The sequence below is a fragment of the Peromyscus eremicus genome, chromosome 16_21, assembly GCF_949786415.1.
Source record: "Peromyscus eremicus chromosome 16_21, PerEre_H2_v1, whole genome shotgun sequence".
NCBI lineage: Eukaryota > Metazoa > Chordata > Mammalia > Rodentia > Cricetidae > Peromyscus > Peromyscus eremicus.
The window spans coordinates 11,534,934-11,559,042 of NC_081432.1; the positions used below are offsets into that span (position 1 = coordinate 11,534,934).

The following is a 24,109-nucleotide window of genomic DNA, read 5'->3' on the forward strand; positions in this document are numbered from 1 at the left end:
AGTAGGCTACTGCTGTTATTTGTACTTTTTGAGGTGAGCAGACTGAGGCTGAGTGGGAGAAAGTGTCCAGGGAGAGCTGAGTGCCTTCTTTCTCTAGTGACAACCGGACAACTGAGGCCAGGCCACAACCAGAGCAGACCCTAGCTGTCAGGTAGGGTCATGTCTCAGCTTCAGGCATTAATATCAACAGCAGTTTAGGGCTCTGAATGCTAACGCTGTTATCTGGACAAATACCAAGGCCTCTCCTGCACTTATCACCTACTCCCAGCAAACATCTTGTCTGTGCCAAGATCAGGATAGCCAAGCAGGGATGTTTACCCTGTGAGGCCTCATGATCTAGGGGTTCTAAGGCTGAGTGAAAGAGGACAGACAGCTGAGTCTCTTAGGACCCTGAAAAGCAACTGTCCTATCCCACATTTTATAACAGAATAAGAAAAGGCATGACCCAACTAATTAGAACCAGAGTGCAGGCCACAGACTAAAGAGGGAGTCTCCAACAGAGAGTTGTGATCAGGAAGCCTAGAACTAAGGGGCATTGTAGTGACAAGTAAATATTCCAAGGGGTAGAGCTTTAAAAAAAAAAAAAAACCAACTATTCAACAGCATATATGAATGCCAGGTGTGGGTAAAGGCTGGGTAGAATCAAATGCAACCTTGGCCCTACCTGCCTATTACAGAATTCTCAGGCTGGCCAGGGAGAAAGCAGGTGCCCTCTCTGTGAGCATGTTGTGGGGGAGGAGAGAATGAAGAGTGGGGAGCAGAGCATTTAGATGTCAGAGATGAAAAAGCAACATTCCAGATCAATGGTTAGATAAAAACAAAACCTGGGTGGTTTTCAGCCTAAGTAGATCAGAGCAAAAAGGCTATTTACAACCTCAATGAAGCTTCTGGAAAGGCAAGACACCCATCTTGATAGCACCACACCCTGCAGAGTTTTCCACTAGCATACCATGGGAGAGCTGTTTTAGAGTATCATCTCTGGAGACTGAGGTTTACGTCACCTTGGTTTGCCCAGAGCCTGTCCCACAGCCCATCATTTCTTCAGTAAGTCTGACTTTTTTCCCCCCGTCCTTTTTTTTTTTTTTTTTTTTTAAATTTGTAGCACTGGGGATTGAACCTCCGTCCCTGACAATGCTCCACCACCAGCCTCAAGTATAATAATGGGTTACTTGCTAAACCTCAGGTACTAGGCAAGGAAGCAGCAAACAAGACCAGCAGGTTCCCTGGTGTCTTAGTCCACTTGCACAACTTATAAACAATAGGAATTTATTTGCTCAGTTCTGGAGGCTGAGAATTCTAAGATCAGGCTGCTGGTAAGTTCAGTACAAGATCCATCTGTTCCTTATAGAGAACTCTCTCTAGATATGCCCACATGACAGGAAGAGAGGAAGGGGGAGAAGTACTGTGTCCTTGCACAGCAGAATATCAGAAGGGTAAAAAGACAAAGGCCTATGGCTGTTAGCTTGCTTTTTTCTCCTCTCTCTCTCTCCCTCTCTCTTTCTCTTCTTTCTATGATTTTCTTTATACAATTTTATGTGTCTTGAGCGTTCTGTCTGCATGTATGTCCATGCAGGTGCCCTCAGAGGCTGGAAGAAGGTGTCAGAGCGCCTTGAACTGGAGTTACAAACAGCTGTAAGCCACTGTCCATGTGCTTGGAACTGAACTGGGTCCTTTGCAAAAGCATCAAGTACTTTTTAACTGCTCGGCCATCTCCAGCTTTTTAGTTTTAATCGTCATCCTGATATAATCTGTAATCATGTGGGAAAGGCGACTTAATGAGGAATTGTCTGGGTCAGATTGGCCTGTTAGTCTGCCTGTGAGAGATTTTCTTAATGGGTTCATTGAATTAGACTCACACTAAATGTGGGCAGCTCTGTTTCTTGGGCTGGGCCCCAGAGACTGGTAAAAAGGGGGTAGGGGATTATGTATTCTTGCCACCTGTCCCTGATTGGCTGTGGTGTGACTGGCTGTCCCCTATTACTGTGACTTTCCAGAAATGATGACGTGACCTGGAGTTGTGAGCTAGAATAAACCCTTTCCCCATAAGTTACTTCTGTCAGGGTGTTCCATCACAGCAGCTGGAAAGGAAACGAAGACATGGCCTAAGTTCTTTTTTCTGACCCTTTATAAGGCACAAATTCAGAGACTGCATGACTGAGTTACTTCCCTAAAGACCTTCTTATTTAAAGAGTTATTTATTTTTATTTTGTGTGTATGAGTGGTTTGCTTGTGTGTTTGTCTGTGTACCCTGTGTGTGTGTGTGTGTGTGTATGTGTGTAAGAGGATGTTGGAGACCCCCTGGGCCTGGAGTTATATCTGGTTGTGAGCCAACATGGTGCTAGGAACTGAACCTGGGTCCTCTGGAAGAGCAGCCAGCACTCAGAATTGCTAAGCCATCTCTCCAGCCCCTGGAGATCCAGCAATTTCTTACCACCACACTGTGGGGTTTGTTTCAACGTGAGTTTTGGTTGTGAGGGATGCAGGCTCAAGCCATCACTGTTCTTCAGGAAGCTCGGGACTCCGTGAGGTGACAGCAGCTTTTTGTATCACTTTTGCTAAGCACCAAACGAAACAAACAGGATGTCAGAAAGGAACGCCCTCCTCACCCATCAAATGCACAGTCAGAAAAAAAAAAAAAAAAAAACAAAACCCTCAAGAGATTTTTGAACTGAGGCCGAAATGCTAAGAACAGTAGAGAGAAGAGAGTTCCAGACTGAGGGTGCCACGTGTGCAAAGATGGCCTCAGCACAGCTAGGACTGGTGGGTTCACGGGACAGCTGGAACAGGTGAAGGTTGAGGTGAGTCTGGTGGACCTACGCTGAGCTGGCACCTGTAGGCTAGGACCTGTAGAAGGCTGGGGATGAGATGTGGCTCTACTGGGGTAGTGATTGCCCAGAGGAAGCCCTGGGTTCCTCCCCCATCACCACATAAAAGTAGGCATGGTGGCACGTGCGTAATCCCTGAGGAGGTGGAGATAGAAGGATCAGAAGTTCAATGTCACCTTTGGCTACCTATCAAGTTCGAGGACATCCCGTGCCTCCTAAGACCCTGTTAGAAAAAAAAAAAAAAAAAGTATATGTAGTGGGTGAGAGCTTCATTTATTATCTCCTTTTTATGTGTTTTGTGTATGTGCATTGTATGTATATGTACGTGCGTGTGCAAGGCCAAGGCTGACATCAGGTGTCATCAGAGATGGTCTTCTTGACCATCTCTGCCTTATATGTTGAGGTAGGATCTCTTACTCGGCCTTGAGTTTGCCATTTCTGCTAGTCTGGCTAGCCAGCTTGCTCTGGAGATTTCCTGTCTGTCTGCTTGCTGGGATTGCAGGTGGGAGTGGGTTCTGGGGATCTGAGCTCGGGTCCTCATGCTTGAGCTCTTCTTTATCCACAGAGGCATCTGCTATTTCAAGGACTTTTGTTTGTTTGGGTTTTTGTTTGTTGAGACAGGATTCTTCTGTGTAGCCCTGGCTGTCCTGGAACTCACTCTGGAGACCAGGCTGGCCTTGAACCAGAGAGACCTGCCTGCCTCTGCCTCCTGAGTGCTAGGATTAAAGGTGTGTGCCTAACCCCAGATCCATCTCAAGGAGTTTAAAGATTAGAAACTGCCTCTGGCTGTTGTGTGCAGGGACAGGTGATGGAATAGGATTTGGGAAGGGGACAGGCAAGATTGAATTTACAAAATGGCAAAAGGCCAAGGGCCTTAGAAAGACTTAGGTTTAGAGGTGCCTGGGGTAAAGAGAATGAAGGGCATGAAGCCTCCGCTTTGCCTAGACCCAGCTAACTGGTAGTTCACATCATTTCCTACAGAAAGCATTATGCATATTGTTGCTCCATTTACTCACTGCGTTCTGTGAGCTGTGGTTCATTTCCCAGAGGAGGAAGCAGACGCAGAAATGTCAGGTGGCCTGTTTGCCGTTACATGCCTCCCACAGGCACACCTGGAGGTGAATGGCTAGGAACCATCGTGAGTCCCTGTCCAGCAGGCTACAGATAAGAGCTGCTTACGGGCTGCGTTCTATGCCCTTAAGTGTGAACTCAGGCTTAAAAGATTACACACGAGAGATGGGGACTGTTCTGCCTGGGGTTAGGGAAAGCCCTAGAGATAGTGGCCGTTCAACCAGTCCCTGAAGACACGGGAGAGCAGGAGGTTAAACTCAGACATCATGTCAGAAGAGCCAGGACCAATCTGGCTAGTGCATGGCCCTCCTGTTTAACACGCGCACAGGGAGTGATGGGAGAGGGCTGGCTTGGTAGGTGGGCCCCCGGGGTGACTTTGCACAGAGCTAGTCACCTGGCCCAGGGGAGATCCCACAAATCCTCAAAGGGGAATTTGAGTAGACTGGATTTTCATGTGTCAAATAAGTGAAGTGGTGACCAGTATAGTGTGTGTGTGTGTGTGTGTGAGTGTGTGAGTGTGTGTGTGTGTACGTACACGCATGTAGGTCTCACTCTATAGCCCAGACTGGCCTTATGCCCCTCCTGTTATAAGTTTGCCCGCATGCCCAGCTCGACTGAACTTTGTGCATACTCACAGCTAAGCTGCTCCCGGCCACATGCCAGCTTGTCCTCCCCTTAGGGCCTCAGCGCATACTGTTCTTCTTCCATGTTGTGCTCTCCGAGGCACACCCATTGTTTTCCTAACCTAAGCTGTTGCTTATCTGTTATATCTGTTTGTTCTTGCTGCGCACTGGGACAGGACCTTGCTATGCCACTCGTCACTATACCACAGTACATGTGCCAGGCTCTTGGAAAATATTTTTCAATCTGTTGACCAAATCAGACCAAAGTCCCCCACTTTAGGAATAAGAATAGCAAAACTCAATCCAGTGAGAGGGAGTAGATAGTTCCTCCACTCAGCCAATGGTACCAGAATGCCTAGGTGTAATGGGTATTCGTTCCACCTATGACCTTGGGGTGTGGCCCTTTCTATTCCACTTCACAGCCTGGAACAGACAGGCTGAGAGGTTTGCCTAGGGACAGTACTAGCTAGAGTTTGGAGGAGTATTCTACTTATCTAGCTCGTGTGACATTTCCCTTTCCTAGCCACGGTCTTCCCATGTTGCTTGTCCTGGAAACTAGAGCCAGGCGGACCCGCTGGGACACAGCTGAGCGGGGCAGCACTTTAGAAGTGTTGAAGTCCAGGGGTGGGTGTTAGCTCATGGGAAGCCATCTAGGGAATTGTGTGCAAAGACCCTCTCCCCCCAGTGTGAGGGATCATGGCAGGTGCAGATGCTATCTAGAGTGGGCCGTGGTGATGTGCAAGAAACCGAACACGCTGAGGCAGCAGCTAACACTGTTCTCTGTTAAAGTGAGATGGAGACCAACACACTGGAGGATTTAGAGTGGGAGTAGCTGATGTCTAGGGGAGAGTACTGGTGGGCTGAGAATAACAGGCTGTGGGAAGACCCTGAGATCCTCTAGAGTTTCAGCAGAGGCTACAGTGGTGTTTCCAGTGTTGGTGGCATTGGTGGGCACTGTGCAGAGAGAATGAGACCTCCCTCTTGTTTCTTTGCAGGGGACTTTGTACAGCTGCCTGTGCCCATCATCCAGCAGCTGTACCATTGGGACTGTGGCTTGGCCTGCTCCAGGATGGTGCTTCGGTGAGTGTCCACACCTGCTGTGGCTCAAGGATGAAACAGGAAGTTACCTGGATGGGATCTAGCTTCTATATGGCTTTGTATGAAACTTAAGAGACCTGCTTTCCATTTAGGCCCTGTCATAGTTTAAACATGAACAGAAGGTGGATCAGGCTGTTCACTCAGATAATGCCTGGGAGCTCAGGATGATCAAGGAATTCACAGATGTTCAGGTTGGGTGCCTGCTGCATCGTCTACCCCTCTGATAGCAGGTTACCAGGATGCTACATAAATATAAGAACTTGGACAGTCTGAGCCAGAAAGGACCATTACCATCACCTTGGACAAGCGTTTTTAATTGGTTGTCTGGAGACCCAGATCAGTTCTCCTTTATCTATCTTACGTACTAGAATTCTGGAAAAGATAGAACTTAATCAAATGTTTAGTGCCTGAAGTTTTGAAAACCACTTCTGTGACCCAAGGGCCTCATCTTAGCTATGTAATCATGAAGCCAGAGAGAGCAGTTACTTCTTCAAGTTCACATAGTCCATAAGAGATGCAAGAACCAAAATCCAGGCCCTTCACTCTGGGGCTAGCCGGTGTCCCAGGCTGCCTGAGCCCTGAAAGCCACCACGGTGCTTTCGTGATAAAGGACAGAGACTTCTGAGGATCAGAAGTGTCAGCGGCGGCTGTGGCACTCATACTGGAGGGTGGCTTGATGTAGCTTTGCCTCAAGGACAAGCTGATCTCTGCCCTCTTGCCCTCAGGTACCTGGGCCAGCTAGACGATGGGGAATTTGAAAATGCCCTGCAGGAGCTGCAGCTGACCAGGAGCATCTGGACCATCGACCTGGCCTACCTGATGCGCCACTTTGGTGTGAGACACCGTTTCTGTACCCAGACTCTGGGTGTTGACAAGGGTTACAAGAACCAGGTGAGCAGCTACCCACTGGGCCTTCTGCACGTGGAAAACCAGAGGTGTAGGCCACCCAGTTATCACAGAAGAGAGGAGGGTCACTGCCCAGACACTCGAGTAAATGCTCAGGCGTACAGAGACCAGTGGCAGTGGACATAGACTACAGACAGGTGACCTTGAGGTCCAGGCTGTTGGAACATCTGCACCTTGAGTTCTGGACTTCTTCTCCACTGTGGCACAGGACAGGTTGAAGGCTGTGGAGTCATACTCAGATCTTACATGACTGTCATTGGCTTGTTTTCTTTATTCTCACCAGGGTAATTGGTATTCTGGAAGAAAAACGCGTATTGTCTGTCTGTCCTCTTTTTTTTCTTTCTTGAAAAATAATGCCATCGTAAATGGCTACGCCAGCACACCAGTGTATTCTGTCCCCTTACAAAGACAGACCCAGTCTTACCTGCCCTTGAGGCGATCTTGGCCCAGGAGCCAAGGCTTGGCAGAGTAGTCTCTTCTGGCCTCGTTGGCAAAGGGACTGTTACATGGTAGCCAGTGGCAGTCAGCCTAATTCTTCTTTGAACCTCCCATGCCAGGTAGAGAAGGCTACTAAATCTTAAGTCAGAAAAGGGGGACCTGAGAACAGAATGTCTTTGGCCTGCCTCCTGGGGCTCTGGTCACGTGAGGTCCCAGCACCAAGCAGAGTATGTTCCGTAGTCATGCTTGGCTACACTGGGCTGTGACTGAGCCATCCTGGCGTGGTCGGAAAGGCAGCCTGGCCTTCCTTGCTCCTTTGCTTTAGGCCACTGCTCACGTCTACCGGAGAATGGCCTGACCAGTCCTCCTCAGGGAGCTAGTCCAAATCTTCTGCTTTCTCAACTCTTGAGCATCCTTTTCATCCTCTGCGTGGTCCTGTCCACTGTCCTGCCAGGGACAGACACAGCCTTCTTCCTGGGCATGCTGGGTAGAGTCGCCTGCCTGTCAGTAGGGCTCCCGTACCCTCCCGCTACTGCTTCTCTGACATACTCTTTGCTTCATCTAAATGGAGTGTGTGCACCCGGGATGGGGACGACTCCAGCCTGCCCTTCCCGCTTCAGTCCTTCTATAGGAAGCACTTTGACACAGAGGAGACCCGGGTGAACCAGCTGTTTGCACAAGCCAAGGCCTGCAGAGTGCGAGTGGAGAAATGGTAAGCCTCCTTCCTCACCCAGCTTTCCTGGGTCACAGTGGCAGGCCGGGACATTGCCACTTGCAGGGAGCTCAGGGCAGAGGGCAGACAAGCCAAGTCCTTACGTATCAGAACACTGGGGATGCGTACAGACTGGGGGACATCAGTGTGGAAGCTGGGGACAACGGCCCACTGGCACTGGCTGACCTCCCTCCTGGCCCACAGCACAGTGAGTGTGCAGGATATCCAAGCACACCTGGCGCAGGGCCACGTGGCCATCGTGTTGGTGAACTCCGGGGTGCTGCACTGTGACCTGTGCTCCAGCCCTGTCAAGTACTGCTGCTTTACTCCCATTGGTCACCGCTGCTTCTGCCGGGCCCCTGACTACCAGGGCCACTTCATCGTTCTGCGTGGCTACAGCAGGGCGACCGGCTGCATCTTCTATAACAACCCAGCCTATGCTGACCGTGAGTGCTGGGCCGGGTGGGCCAGGGTGGCTTGTGTTTGCACAGCTTTCTCCCTTTGACACTGGTGCGGCCCGAAGCCTGGGCCTCTCCTGGGGTTACGTCATCAGGCCTGGCCCTTCTGGTCACACAGGCAAACCTGCCATAAACCTGCTGCTATCCTGGCTTCCAGCTCCACTCGACTGCTCGGGTCCCCACCGTGATAACTTAGGTGCCACAGGCTACTGCCCCTGCTCCTAGGCTTCCTGGGGTCGCCAGCACACAAGCTAGAAAGTCTGGCCAGACCTCGCCCTTGTAGACTGTCCACTGTCCTCAGGCCATGGTGTGGAGAAGGACCACCAGTGTGTCTTAAGACATATTAAGCATACTTTTTCTTCTCTTTGGGCTTCACTTTCTCTGCTAAACTGGGAAGGTGTCAGAAGAAAGAACTAACTCAGGAAGGACTGAATAAGCAAGAAAGTTTTCCTAGGGATGGAAGGCTTGAGCCGAGAGGTGGCGAGGCAGGTAGAACACAGACCCCATCCAGTCCCCCTGGGTACCAGCACCCACTGACCCAACTCTGTCTTTCTCACACCTGGCAGGAATGTGCAGCACCAGCATCAGTAACTTCGAGGAGGCCAGAACCAGCTATGGCACCGATGAGGACATCCTCTTTGTCTACTTGGACAGCTGACAGCAGGAGACTGGTGTGTTAGGTCCTCAGACCCTCCCTATGTCCTACCCGAGCCAGACCCACTCAGGATGCCCCCACCCAGGGCTGCTGGGGCTGAGGTTCAGAATTGTAGTCTCAGCCTGTTTAACAAAGCCCTTGGGAACTCCGTGACTGCTCTGTCCACCAGTGTCATCCTGCCATTTACCCCAAACACCTTCTTGTTGCTGGAGACAACCCAAGAGCATCTAAGGAGAGGATCTCTCAAGACCCTGAGTCTGACTCCAGCTGTGCCCAGAGGAAGCCCTCAAGTCTGACCGCAGCTATACAGAGGCAAGGGGAGAGGCAGGAAACCTGAGAGAGCAGTGTGTTTGGGGAGAGCACATCCAAAGCCAGGCCTTCGGCTCCAAGCTCCATGGATGGCGTCACTGCCCTCTCCTGCCTCCAAGGGTCTCAGGTCTTTGGGACTGATCACGAGGCCTTGTTTCCATGCAGCATAAGCATACCTCATGGCCACTCAGAGGCTTTCTGACCCCTGGGATGCTGACACCTTCTTAGCTTCTAGGTACCCTCCTGTAGAATGGAAAGCCTTTAGGAGTGGGCAGGGCCAAATGGATGACAGTAGAGAGAATGTTTCAGGAAGAGGGAGCTGACAAGAGACTCTCCAGAGAGCCCCTACATCCAGGAGGCTTCCTGACACCAGGTTGACTTCCCACAGCAGTATCTGCCCTCTAAGTCTGGGAGCCTTCTGAGGATGGGTACTAGAGGGTCTGTGCGCCTAAAACAGCAGGCCGCCTCCCCTCCACCCTGGTGTTCACACCAGGAGCACTGGAACAGAATCCTGGGTCTCTTCCGTCTTGAAGAAGGCAATGCCAGTGTCAGGTCCCATCAACTAGAGCTGATTGCTTTGTCCTTTTTGTGCTCTTGGTAGCAAGAGTGCTGTTTCACTGAGACTTGGTTTCCACTGTGTGGGGAGTAAAACAATAATAGACACAGGTACTGTGAAACCGCTAACGTCTTTACAAGGGCAGATAGGCCAGTTCTTAACAAGATGACTGGCGTGGCCTGGCCAGCAGGCTGAGTCGGGAAGCTGCACCAAAGACACGAGGGAGTGGGTCCTTCCTAAGGAGACCGGGGAGCCCACTCCTCATGGTACCCCAGCAGCCTCTTGCCACCCCGTGCTCCGGGGGTCTGGTCTTCAGTGCTCAAGGCATGACGTGGCGGTGGCTGCTTCCCTACCACTAGCTGGCCCTCATGGTAGTCTGAGGGACAGAGGTGGTCTGTTTACAAGGGCAGTCAGACCAGTCACCCATATCACTCCTCAATAGGAGACGAAGCCTTGGGCTGAAGGGAGGTGCTGTTGGCTAAGCAGCCACTCTGGGTTTCAGAGACTAGTACTGCTTTCAGTCTGGTCTCATTTCCATTGCCTTAATGCTGGGTAGCCCAAGGCCCCAAGGAACTCTAGCTCCAAGCTCAGGAGTACCACATAAGCAGCTATGGGTATGGGTGTCCTCAGAAGAGGTTCAGGTATAATTGTTGAGACTGGCTGATAGGACGGGCTGATAGGTAAAGCCTTCTCAACAGCTGGATGGGATGAGGCATGGCCCACAGGCTCATGGGTGCTCGTGGGAGGTGGCTTCCGTAAAAGGTGGTCATCTTAACCATCTAGGACATTTAAAAATACTCAGCCCCGGGACCCTGATAATGGCTTCTCAGGGCAAATCACACGTTAGGCTCCACCTGTCTGTAAGATTAACAAGAAAGCTGCTGTCTTCAAGGACAGTCACAGAGGAAGTGTCATAAGGCACTCTGTTACATTGCACTAGTCATGAAAACGGGCTAGAGAAAGCCTTGGCATCAGAGACTTGCCCACAGCATGTGACGCCCACAGCGTCTCAGCTTCTCATGCAGCCCAGGGTAGGCTCTGAGGCCACATGGGGACTGTAGACTGTCTTGTTCACTCTAGCCACAGGAGGATGAAAGGGATCTTTTGCATAGCAGAGGATTTTCTACATAAATATATTTTGTTTGTAATGAGCCATTCTCAAATAAATATTCTCACTGTATGGTGGTAGCGCCTTTTGTCCAGCATTGTGAAGCGGTGTTAACCTGCAGAGTCCCTGCCTCCCCAAATCGCTGGTGTGGCTGCTTGGAACCGGGTCCTTGGAAATGCTGTCTCTGGTCTTGGTTGGCACTGGAATTTCCTTTTCTGCCTTGATGCTGGACAAGGATAGACAGTACCTATACGTTTCAGAACTCAGACTGGCTCTTGTAGACAGGACATTTGACTGAGGTGAAGGAGCTGGTCATCTATAGGAAGGGAACATGGGGGTGGGGGTGGGGGGGTGTCAATGGGAGGACCCCAACCCTTTGTTTCCTTGGCTCCAGCCTGCAGCCAACACCTCTAGACTTTTATTTGACATAATGTTGGGACACCTCCAGGCACCAGCGGAGATGACTGATAATCTCTGACAAAATTCACTTTCTTCAGGCAGCGAGAGTCACCACTGCAATTCCTCAGAGCAGTCAAGGAGAAGCTGCTGTCTCCTCTCTCTTCTTACTTTACTGCCAGCAGTGAAAATGTAGGCCCAGTACTTTCCTGAACTCGGTGCCTTACTGCCTGTTCTATTGGGTCCTTCTCATGAGATTCTCTACAGATCAACGTTCAGACCAAGAGCTGTCGATCAAGGTGTAGGTTACTCCCTGAGGGTCCAACAACCCTAACACTCCCTTTAAAATGCTTTAAGTGTCTATAGTTGATAGTTTTGCTGATTGGAGCTTCCAATAGAGGGAAGCTAGAGGTGCCTCTGAGCATTTGGGGCTTACTGTGTCCCTGACGCAGTAATCAGCTATTCTCCTTCAAAGCTGATTAACAAGATTGATTGCTGAGGGGTAGTAGTGCACGCCTTTAAGCCCAGCACTTGGGAGGCAATGGCAGGTGGAACTGTGAGTTTGATCAAGGCCAGCCAGGGCTACACAGAGAAATCCCGTCTCAAAAAAATAGATTTATTTTTATTTTATGTATATGAGGATTCTGCCAGCATGTCTGTCTGTACACCATGTATGTGCTATGTCCAAGAAGGCCGGAAGGGGGCACCGGACCCTCTGGAACTGGAGTTACAGATGCTTGTAAGCCATCACATGTGGGTGCTGGGAGCTGAACCTGGGTTCTCTGGAGGAGCAACTCATGCCCTTAAAATAGAGTACTTCAGCTGCATATGGTGGCACATGCCAGTAATCTCAGCACCGTTTGAGGCGAGAGGATTGTGAGGTCAAAGGCCAGCCTGAAGATAATTCTTGAAAGCCATGTTAGTAAAATGGAAGTGCTCTATTCAGGAGTCTAGCTACCTGGGTCCAGGTGGTATCTCAACTTCACATGGAGAAAATCGGCAGCTAGCCTTTTAGGGGAGAACATGGCCATACTTAAAGCCGCAGGCTCCATGGGGGACCTTAACACAGTTTCTGCGGATTTACTGATCGCTCAACTGAGCTGAAGCGTGCTGGTGTCCAGCAGCTGTAGCTTATTCAGAAGCAGCCACACCAAACAGAAAGTGGATTAGTCACTGCCCTGTAGGCAGAACCTGTTGAGTAGCCCTGGCCATAGCATGCCACTTGGTTTTCCTTAGCGTCTCCTAAGTCTTGGCCTGTTGCCAACGCCTACTTTAGTTTGCCCCTTCCAAAACCTCAACTGGTATTTTTATTTTATATTTTAAATTTTTGCTTTTTTTTTTTTTTTTTTGGAGACAGGGTTTCTATGTGCAACTTGGCTGTCCTGGAATTTGCTTTATAGACCAGGCTGGCCTCAAACTCACAGGCTGCCTCTGCCTCTCTAGTGCTGGGATTAAAAGCGTGCGCCACCACGGCCTGGCTTATTTTTTTCTTTTTAATTGTCTATGTATGGATGTTTTGCCTGCATGTATGTCTGTGCACCACCTGTGTGCTTGCTGACTGGAGGCCGGAAGAGAGTGTCAGATCTCCTGGAACTGGAGTTAAGAGACAGATGTGAGCTGCCATGTGGGTGCTGGAAATCAAACTTGGGTCCTCTGGAAGAGCAGCCAGGACTCTTAACCACTGAGCCGTCTCTCCAGCCCCTCAAATGGTATTTAAAGACTCCTCTATTTGGGTCTGTGAACTGGGTAAAATGTGGCTGGGATCTGCTTGTCTGAGACACATAAATACATAGTTGCCCATCCTAAGAGCATGTTTTCTTTGAACCAGCTGGAGTAAGGCCGTTGACTTAGTCTGCATGACCTGGATTCTATCCATCATTGTGTTGGACATGGTAACACATCCACGGTTGTGAGCTAGAAAGATTGCTACCAATGCAGAGACTACCATGGCAGGCCAGGCTTGGATTTGGCCAATTCTCTTGCAAGGAAAGAGTTCCCCTTGCACAGGACATGGCCCTAAACTGCTCCAATACAGCCAGTGATTCTTGGCTCCCACTCAAAGGGTGCTGTTTTGTGGAACAGAGGGTAGAAAGCACCAAGTAGAGTGTCTACCTGAGGCATGTGATATCTCCAGTATGCAGAGTCCATGAAGGGACTGGCCTGCCTTTTTTGGTGATGGTGGAAGATTAAAAAGGAAACAGTCTAGGGTACAGTTATAGCTCTTAGTGTGATTGGTATTGCCTATCACTGGTGACACTTTTCCATATTATTGTACTCCAATTCAATCAGCCAACTCTGAGGTACAAATGGAGGCTACTGAATGGATTCATGATCTAATTTTGCCTTTCCAAGCCATGTGTAGTCTACAGGCGGTACACTTCTATCACAAAAGTCACTCCACAGTGGCTGACAGTCAGGGTAGCCACACTTCCTGCCATCTGTAGGCATCTGGCACTGTTGAGTACTAGAATGGCTTCCTCAAAAATCAACTCAAAAGTATGTTTGACTTTCCCAACCAAGAATGACTTTATAGACTCAGGAGACCTTATGATGCTGAGAGTCTCGTCTGGGAGAGAGACCTCAGACCTGGTCTTCCATCCATGCTTCAGGATCCTGGTTTCACAGACACATACTTGGCCATTCACATGGAGCTTAACCTCGTTTTTGCACATACTAACTTGCAAGTAAGACAAAGCCACCTAGCTCTTCAGGTTTCCTGAATGTTTGCACTCTTAATATAGTGCAATCCATTTCCTGAAATCTATCCCGAAGATAGACTCTGAAGGGAAGATCAGAAACATGGCCAGGTTTAGCCTTTGAAGTGTTCGTACCTGCTTCTTTGGTCTTAGCAATACAGAAGAGTGGATGAATGAATAGCTTAATTCTGATGTAGGAGAAGGGTTAAATAAGGGACTATTCGCATGTAAAGTAGACAGATTGTAGAAATAGTTTTGAAACCAACTTTTTATTATGTAGGAAAATACATTATATTGTGACTATTGGAATGGCAACATTATAGACATGGATCAATTACATTAAAACAGGTATTAAAGAGACTGGAGAGATTTATGCCAAAACATTAGTTTTGAGTTATCTCCAAGGGAGTAGAGATGAATTTTTTTCTTCTCATTTTTTCCCTCACTTTCCAAATCCTCTATTAAATGCTCACTTCTGACAAGAGAGGCTGATTTCTCTTGGACTGCCACAGTCCCCAGTACTCTGTCACCCAGTCCCCAGTACACAGTCCCCAGTACTCTGTCACCCAGTCCCCAGCACTCTGTCACCCACGGTCCCCAGTACTTTGTCACCTACAGTCCCCAGTACACAGTCCCCAGCACTCTCTCACCCACAGTCCCCAGTACACGGTCCCCAGTACTCTGTCACCCACAGTCCCCAGTACTCTGTCACCCACGGTCCCCAGTACTCTGTCACCCACAGTCCCCAGTACACGGTCCCCAGCACTCTGTCACCTGCAGTCCCCAGTACACGGTCCCCAGCACTCTCTCACCCACAGTCCCCAGTACACGGTCCCCAGTACTCTGTCACCCAGTCCCCAGCTGTGACTCCATTTGTTCACTGCATGTTTCCTGGGGCTGACTGCACACCAGGCACTAGAAGAGGAAGAATCCATGGGGTCAGAGTAGAGAGGCCCCGCTCTCAGCTGACAGACACCATAGCACAGGACCCTTAGCTCATCCTGGACCAGTGGCCGACCAGGAAGGCCTTCCTCAGCAGGTAACTGTCCCCGTGGGCAGGTGCTAGCACTTGGCTGGAGAGCGAGCAACTTGACCATAGACGCTCTGTGGGATGAGCATGCGTATGAAGCGGGGTGACAGGCCTGGACCAGCTTCCCTCTACACTGGGGATAAGGCCGCAGCTCTGGCTCCAGTCTGGAGGGAAGAAGAAAAGAAAATACCTTATGTTGCCCTGTTTATGTGGGGAAGAAGAATTAGTTCTTCCTTCAAAAACCTGTCTCCTCTGTCTCAGGTGACTCCAGGACTGGGGGGAGGGGGCTCTGCAAAGGGAAAAGAACTAGAAAGTGGCCTTGGAGCCCAGCTGCTAGGAGGCAGAGTCAGGTGAATCAGTGAGTTCGAGGCCAGCCTGTCTATACAGCAAATTCCAAAACCACCAGGGCTACATACTGAGACTCTGTCTTTAAATTAAAAAGAAGAGGGAAAAAAAGCTTTGGTAAAATATTGTCAAACTCAGATAAATTTGGCCTAATTCTACCTACAAAATTGATCAAGTCTGGCCCAAAGCAGGCTCCAGTCATAGTGAACTGTACCCTAGCTTGATGTTTCAACAAATTGTAATCTAAGAGTAAATAACCCTGGTAAACAAGCAACTATTGAAGTAGTCAAGCTTCAGCCAATCATGAGTTACAACTAACCAGACCATGCCCATAAAAGGCAAATTCTGAATCATACTTTGTCCACCTATGACAAACGCTGACTGCAGCCAGTCAGGTTATTAGGAATGGGTCTTTACCCCACCCCACACCCCGTCTGGACACACACACACATGGACACACACACATGATGTAGGGGACTTCAGGGCTAGCTCACATTTGGTATGTAGATCAGGCTGGCCTTGAACTCAAGAGATCCACCTGCCTTAGCCTCCTGCCTGCTGGAATTAAAGGTAGGTGCTGCCATGCCTGGCCATCTTATCTTATTTTTTTTTAATAAGCTTTATTTTTATTTTATGTGTAGGAGTGTCTTGCCTGCACGTACGTCTGTGAACCATGTGCATGCAGGGCTTGTAAAAGCAACAAGGGCATTGGATTCCCTGGAACTGGAGTTACCAATGGGTGTAAGCCACGGTGTGGGAGCCGGGAACTCAAGCCTAGTCCTCTTCAAGAGCAGCCAGTGCTCTCAACTGCTGCACCATCTCTCCAGCTCATGCCCATCTTAGTTTTGAGACAACATCTCTCGCTGAACTTTGAGTTCATCAGTTCAGCTAGACTGTCTGGCCAGCAAGCCCTAGGAATCATTCAGTCTGCTTCTCTGGTACAGAGACTTCTTTTCCATGAGTGCTGGGAGATCTTACTCACATCCTCAGGGATCTTTTTGAAAGACAAACGTGGTTCATTGATTTCCTCTGCTGAGGGTGATGTACATGTGGAGGCCAGAGGTCAACCATGTGGTTCTCCAGGGTGCCTTCCACGCTTTTTTTTTTTTTTTTTTTTTGAGACAGTCTTTCTCTGGCCTGGGAGTCACTGGATAAGTTAGGCTAGGCTAGAAAGACCCAGGTCTCCTTGTCTCTACCTCCACATAGGCAGGGACAGACTTAACAGGCACTGAGGTCCGATGGCCGCTGTTCCTGCGGCACAAAAGGGTTAAGGACGACAGTACAAACATCGTCAGGCAGTTCCATTGGGCTTTGTCATCCAAGGTGCTACCTAGGGACCCTTATCCCCAACATGGGGCTGTTCATGTCATTTGCCTACTGGGAAATGAGGTTGCCTGTACCAGACCTTTTCTTTGGGGTCACCAACCAGCCCCCAAATTGTGACACAGAGACTTATTAGTTTTGAATGCTTGGCCTAGCTTAGGCATGTTTCTGGCTAGCTCTTTTAACTTAACCTGTTTCTCTTTATCTACCTTTTGCCTCAGGCTTTTTAACCTTTTCTTTCTGTATAACTTACTTTCACCACTTCTGTGTCTGGCTGGAGGCTGCATGGCTTCTGGCCCCAGGCAAGTCCCTTGTTCTCCCTCCTCCTCCTCCTCCTCCTCCTCCTCCTCCTCCTCCTCCTTCCTCTCTCTCTCTCTCTCTCTCTCTCTCTCTCTCTCTCTCTCTCTCTCTCTCTCTCGCTCTCTCGCTCTCTCGCTCTCTCGCTCTCTCTCTCTCTCTCCCCTAGATTTCTCCTATTTATTCTCTCTGTCTACCAGCCCTGCCTATCATTTCTCCTGCCTAGCTATTGGCCATTCAGCTCTTTGTTAGATCAATCAGGTGCCTTAGGCAGGCAAGGTGAAACAAAAGTAACACATCTTTGCCCAGTTAAAATAATATCCCACAACAGCTGCCTTCTCTGATAAGGAACAGGAAGGGTGGGGCTACAAAGTACTGTCTCCCACCCCCGTCACTCTGGTCAACTACAGGTTGAGGCTCAGCACTGTACCCCTGAGCTACACCTTCTGCACCTGTGGTTGGTGTCAGGGGCACACCTACACAGGCACAGCACTGACAGCTGCCGAGGGGCTTCATGAGACATCTAGTCTCTCTCACCACCACGCTGAAACCTAAAGCAGGACAGCCACGGGGCTGCGTTATACAAACACACAGGCAGAGAACTGAGTGACCTGATCGTAAGTCAGGGTCACCCACTGATGTGGGAACCATGAGAAAATGGACAGAAATAAAATACACAGACTCAGTAGAAGGGTTTCCTGATGTGATGATGGGGCTGGTTAGAGAAGCCTGAGACCCACAGGGAAGGCCTTCAGGAAGGGCAGGCTGGAACTCTCGGGCACTGGCTGGTGACCTGCCCCACATATAGATGTTTATGGTGGCATCCGTCATGCCATGGGCAACCACTTCTGGTCCCCCCCCCCAATAGGAAAGAGAGTCATTAATGTCTTTAAACCAAGTCAAATGAACAGAATTCCAGAAACCCAGAACCAAAGAGGAAAACTCATCCTTAAGATTCTGTTCTTTGGGATTGTTCTTGGCATCCAAGTCTGTATCAGTTAGACCCAGCCAGAGGCAGAATTCAGGGCATATATGAGGAGCTGTTATGAGGACGTGAAGGGGGTGATGGTGGGGCTGGCTGGGTGTTGTGGGATAATCTTTTTGTACACTGTAAAGATGGGGCTCTGCCTAAGGCGCCTTCTGATTGGTTTAATGAAAAGCTGAGTGGTCAATAGCTAGGCAGGAGAGGATAGGTGGGATTCCCAGGGAGAGAGAGGAAAGCTGGGAAGAAGAATTAGCCATGACAGGAGACATGAACAAGTCAGACATACAGAATGGAAGAGAGAGAAAAAGAAAAAAAGAAAAAAGCCAGGGCTGGAGAGATGTCTCAGTGGTTAAGAGCACTGGCTGTTTTTCCAGAGGTCCTGAGTTGAATTCCCAGCAACCACAGAATGGCTCTCAATCATCTGTAATGAGATCTGGCGCCCTCTTCTGGCCTGCAGGCATGTGTACAGGCAGAACACTGTAAACATAATAAATAAATAAATCTTTTTTTTTTAAAGCTACATGACAGAACTAGTTGGCAACAAGCCTAAGCTAAAGCCAGGCTTTCATAATTAATAAGAAGTCTCCATGTCATTATTTGTAGGCTGGCAGTCCAAGGAAAGTCCAACTACAGCTGGGCAAAGTCTAATAGCCCCAGGGAGGGCTCTCAGGGAGGCGGGTTGAACCCTCACCGAGAATTAGAATTGCTGTCAATACACAATGCCTTCCTCCTCACAGAAGCCACAGGGATTCCCATCCAGGTTTGATGGCATGATCTCACTCAGTCAGCTGGCTATAAACTTTAATGACATTTGTAAGATACTTTTGCACAAAGCTATCTGTGATGATTATGCTCGATTATCAACTTAGGAGATTTAGAATGACATGAAGATAAACCTCCCTGCAAACCTATGAGAAGATTTCTAGGTCGGGCAATTGGGGTGGGCAGTATCATTCCATGGGCTGGGGTCATGGACTGTCTCATTCCTTCTGTAGGCGGACGGGAGCCAGCTGCCTAAGCTTCCGCCTTCATGATATCTCTGCTATGGTGGACCTTGCCCTAGAACCATGAGAAACTCCCCACCTCCTTCCTCAAGTCTATCAGGAATTTTTGTGGCAGCAACAATAAAAGCAGCAACCACACAGAGCATGGTGGCACACACCTATAGTCCCAGCTAAGCAAGGATGACTAAGACAAGAAGTTCAAGACCAGCCTGGACAACCTAGTGAAGGCTAGGTTGTCTCAACCTTCTGTGTCCTAAATCTTTTTTTACACTCACCTAGGGGAGCTAGCCAGTAAGCAATACTCCTCCAAGGTCTCTGCTTCTGCTCCTGCCTCCAGGTTCGTGCCTCCAGCACCTGTCCTGGCTTCCCTCCATGATGGGCTGTAACCTACATGCCAGATAAGCCTTTCCTCCTCCTCATTTCTTTCCATCAGTGTTTTCTCACTGCATCAGCCAAACCAAACCGGAACACTGTGGTCTCTGTGAGTCTCTCATCTGTCCTCTCCCTCCACTAGCGCACAGTCTCCAAAAATGACCCTCAAGGAGCTGGCACCTCACCACCGGAGCATCCTGTGTGTCTAATCACAAATCCACCAGCATAAGCAACATCTAGCGATTTCTTAAATTGAGGTAGAATTTATATAACAAATGAAACATTTCAAGTGTATAACACGGTTATACTTAATACATTTCCAAGCTGTTGAACCGTCCCTAGAATATTTCTAACACCCCGGAAGAAAACAAAGTACTAATTTTTAGTGGCTAACTTTCCTCTTTCCCAGTCCATCTGTCTGCTGCTTGGACACTTAAAACCCCATCAATGCACCTCAAAAGTCACCCACTGGGGCCTAAGATGTCCTATACCTGGAGCCAGGTCCTCCTTCATGATGGTGAGGCTGTAGTTGGGTTTGAGAGCTTCAGCAAGCTCCCAAATACACATCTCAGATCTGCCTGTCATCTGAAACAGACACACACACACACACACACACACACACACACACACACACACACACTCTAGACGTGGTGGTGTACACCTTTAATCCCAGAATTTGGGAGGCAAAGGCAGGCAGCTCTCTTTGAGTTCGAGGCCAGTCTAGTATATAGAGCAAGTTCCAAAGCAGCCAGGGATACCCAGTTTGAGATCCTGTCTCAAAACACAAACTACAAATACAGACTACCTTACTTGGCACGCATCTGGCCACTAAGGGGGCAGCCACGGGGCAGAAAATACATCAATACAATGCTGATTGGGGTTCTTTTAGGGCTATTTCAGATAATAATAAAGACAAATAATTGAATTATGACCTCAGCCTGGATGCCAGTGAAGTTCAAGGATGTGAGATGACTCACACAGCCTGGCCCAGTTGACTATGACCTCTTGGTTCAGGAGATGTGGTCAGGCCTGAGGCAGGATGGACAAGAGAAGCGTGAACTCACATCCATCACCACTGGGAAGGCTTTTGTTTTGAGAAAGGGTCTAAAGAGAAACCACTCATTGCTCCTGGAGATACTTAGCAAAAGAGCTGGCCACATTCTTGGCTCCAACTTCTGACTGAAATGGGATCCTGCATTAACCTCAGCTGCCCAAGAAGAGGACAGGGAGGTCAGGAGACCTTCTCACGGGCAGTATCTTGTCTGTCCAATGAGAATCTGAGTCTCTGGATATGACCAAGGACTCACACTCACATAAAGTCGGGGAACAGAGTTCAGAGTCCGCATTTGGGCTCCTCCAGTCACACTCCACAAAGCCATTCAGTCACACAGAGTGGGACATTCATCTTCTCTGTTTGTAACTGCTGGAGGCGAGTGTAACAAGCCTTGCAGTCAGGAGTCCTTCTAGGGGTCCCGGCCTTGGCCACCACTGTCTCATCTGCTCACTCAGACTGCTCCCAAGGCTTAGGGACAGAAGATGTTTGCCCAAAGGAACTGAGCAAGGTGGAGTCAGAGCCAGGCAAAGATCCACGTGACCCGATTCCCACTATTGTCTCAATGCCTAGACTCTGGAGCCTGGTCGCAGGCAGAACCAGACATGCACATTTATCTTGTGACAAGTGCAAATGCCTGGAAAGAAAAAATGGATTACAGAAGCCAGCCCACTGTATTCTCTAGACAAATGAAATTGAGATTAATTTGTGTGAAGACACCTAGAATCTAAATCAAATGGAAGGAGAATGTACTGAGATCTCAGGCTTGTGTATCTTTTCATCCAGAGATTCCTCCCACAGCCAGCAGAGTCTCCACCCCATTCCCTGCCTTGCTGAGAACCTTCCTCATCCTCAAAAGGTGTAAGCCATTCTAATAAATCCCCTTTTAGTATATAGAGATTCATTCTATCAACTCTAGTCCTCTAGAGAACCTTGACTAATACAAAACATTCTCAAATTTGGAGTGCCATCCGGGGCTTCACATGAAGGAATCTAGAACACAGTTATGTTCAACCTCTTATAGCTTTCTGGAGCAGTGATGAATCACCAAGCCAGGTAAGATATCTCTTTGGTAAGGGAGACAGCTCTTGGGGTGAAGGATTTCTAGCAGAGGTGTGTTGGTAGTTGCCTTCAGATCACAACTCCCTGCGGACCCCAGAACCTATGACAATCTACGCTGACTCAGGGGACATCATCAGTACAGTTGGGTGGGTGGAGAAGAAAGAAGAAAGATGGGGACCCCTGTGAGAGTCCCCCACTTTCTAGAGAGCTCACAAAGGGGTTCCCCATAATTTCATGGTCCAGTTTCACACAAGGCCTGGGGAGATAGTGAGATCAGTCCATTCCCATTTGATCCCCATTTGAGGAACAAGGTGGCCACCCATGAGGATCCACACCCCAGCCATAGTCTCCCAAACTACACACAAGGAAGCAGAGGAGACTTGTCAGTGGTCCCTTCCTAGGTGCCCAATGAGCAGGCACAGACTGTGGAGCGGATCCCTCCCAGAGGAAGCAGGTGGAGCAGGGGAGACGAGGCCGAGCAAGGAGAATGTTCATGAACATACCTTTTTTTCCAACTCCAGAAGTGAACTCATTGGGGTAGTGTTCCTGTGAATTAAGTGCAAGGCTAAGATGAACCTCTAGGTGGCAGCACCAGGACAGTCATTCCAGATCACCCAGTGGGACCAAGAGCAGCAAGGGGCCCAAGCAGGAAACAAAGCATTGGTTCTCAACCTTCCTAACGCTGCGACCCTTTAATATAGTTCCTCATACTGTAGTGACTGCAACCATAAAATTATTTTCATTGCTATCTCAGAACTGTAATATGACTACTGCTAAAAATTATAATGTAAGTATCTGTGTTTTCTGATGATCTTAGGCGACCCCTGTGAAACGGTCCTATGACCCCCAAAGGAGTCCTGACCCACAGGTTGAGAACTGCTGAAAGGGAGGTGCAAGGGTCTACATTCACTGGGTGATCAGCAAGCGTTTGGTAAATGTTCAGCAGGCCACCACTGTGCCTTAGGAAGCCAGCAAAGAATGTGACAGGCAAGGCAAGACCTGGATTTTGTATTTGGGTTTATAATCCTGGAGCAGGGAGACACCAGGCACCTGCAATTCTCAGGGCTGGGCAATGTATGTGAGGTCAGCCCGCCTTCGGAAGTAACACCCCACCCTGAGTAAGTAAACTACTGGGGTTCCTTGTGTTGCCCAAGATCAGATAGGCTTCGTAGAGAAACTAATGACTCATCAGATGCTCTGATGAGAGTTTAACAGATGATTAATGCAAATCAGGGAGATCAGTACTTGGGAGTTTCATGAGTTCAAATTCAGCTTGGGTTGCATAGTGAGTTCTAGGCCAACCTGTGCTATGTAGGGAAAATTCTGTCTCAAAAAACAAGGCAAACAAACAAGACAAAACAAATACCATACGAAAGCCAAAGGAAAGAAAGTCAAGGAGAAGAGAGTTACGAAATACGCGCATTGTACGTAGTCAAAGCGATTTAGTTCATTAAGCCTGTCTATAACGGAGAGGAAGTGGAAATGAGACATGGGGTACACATGAGAGACAGCTCAGCTGTTAAGAACGAGTGATGAGCCGGGCGGTGGTGGTGGTGGCGGCGGCGGCGGCGGCGGCGGCGGCGGCGGCGCACGCCTTTAATCCCAGCCCTTGGTAGGCAGAGGCAGGTGGATCTCTATGAGTTCGAGGCTAGCCTGCTCTACAGAGTGAGTTCCAGGACAGCCAGGGCTACACAGAGAAACATTGTCTTGAAAAACAAATAAAAGAAAGAAAGGAAGGAAGGAACCAGACACTTGAGAGCAAGAACTGTGAAATGATGGTCTTTCAGAAGGATTTCAGTAAAATATTCAGCTTAAACAAAAACAGGAAAATCAGACCAAACCATTTTCTCTCCCGGAACCCAGGATATGTAGCATGTGCGGGGGGGGGGGGGGGCGAGGGGGGGATAGTAAGGAGATGGGTGAGACACCTCCACCATGGCCAACAGTCAGTGGTTCCTTCCCTCAGGCAGATCCAGAGACGAGTGGTCCACGTCGTTAATGGCAGTGAAGAAGTGATTGGCAATGGCTGGGTTCCTGTCCTGGACTGGCCACAGTGGCACATTGTTAAGAGAGGATCATTAGGAAACAATGTAGACTTCCCAGCTAGGCCCAGTGGAAGCTCAGCCCAGCTATTGCCTTCAGAGACTGGTGGCCATACCTCAAATCTGCAAGCGGAGTTGAGCATTGTGATACACGTTTGTAACCCCAGTACTTGGGAGACTGAGACAGCAGGATTCCAAGTGTGAGGCCAGCCCGGGCTGTATATCAAGTTTGAGTCTATTCTAGGCTAGACAGTGCAACTCTGTCTTAAAACAAATCTTGCAAGCACATCTATTTGTCCTTGCTTATGTAATAGCGTCTTTTGGGGTAGGTCATCTATAGGCAGAGGCCATACAACTGTGGTCTCCATTGAGAGTCAAACAGCCTTGGATCGATCTTCCTCTTAAGCCATGATTTTCTTCTTTAAAAACTTCCTCCAGCCTGGTCTACAAAGCGAGTTCCAGGACAGCAAGGAATGTTACACAGAGAAACCCTGTCTTGAAAAACCAAAACAAAACAAAAAACCAAAGTGTCCTCTAAAGGGTACTAAACGGAGGAAATGACTATGCAGATCAGTCTCTGTGGGGAATGGAAGAAGCCCTGAGTGAGTGAAGTCCTGAGTGGGCCTTCCTCAACCCAACCCACCAAAGAGAGAGCAGAGGGAGATTACCTCAACCAGAGATCCTGCCCCTCATCCCGCCAACTCAGATGCACCATGGGATTGGTGGGCTTCTCACCACTGAGGATCT

The 24,109-nt window shown here is 49.0% G+C and overlaps 1 protein-coding gene across 1 annotated transcript; it reads left to right on the forward strand.

The window, feature by feature from the left end:
* The first annotated feature begins 3,188 nt into the window (after positions 1-3,188).
* On the forward strand, positions 3,189-10,835 carry Gucd1 (guanylyl cyclase domain containing 1). The gene is made up of 5 exons (XM_059282017.1): positions 3,189-5,599; positions 6,343-6,508; positions 7,582-7,673; positions 7,878-8,119; positions 8,698-10,835. Exons 1-5 carry the CDS (start codon positions 5,487-5,489, stop codon positions 8,787-8,789), a joined length of 705 nt encoding a protein of 234 aa, XP_059138000.1. The 5' UTR covers positions 3,189-5,486; the 3' UTR covers positions 8,790-10,835.
* Positions 10,836-24,109: the final 13,274 nt, after the last annotated feature.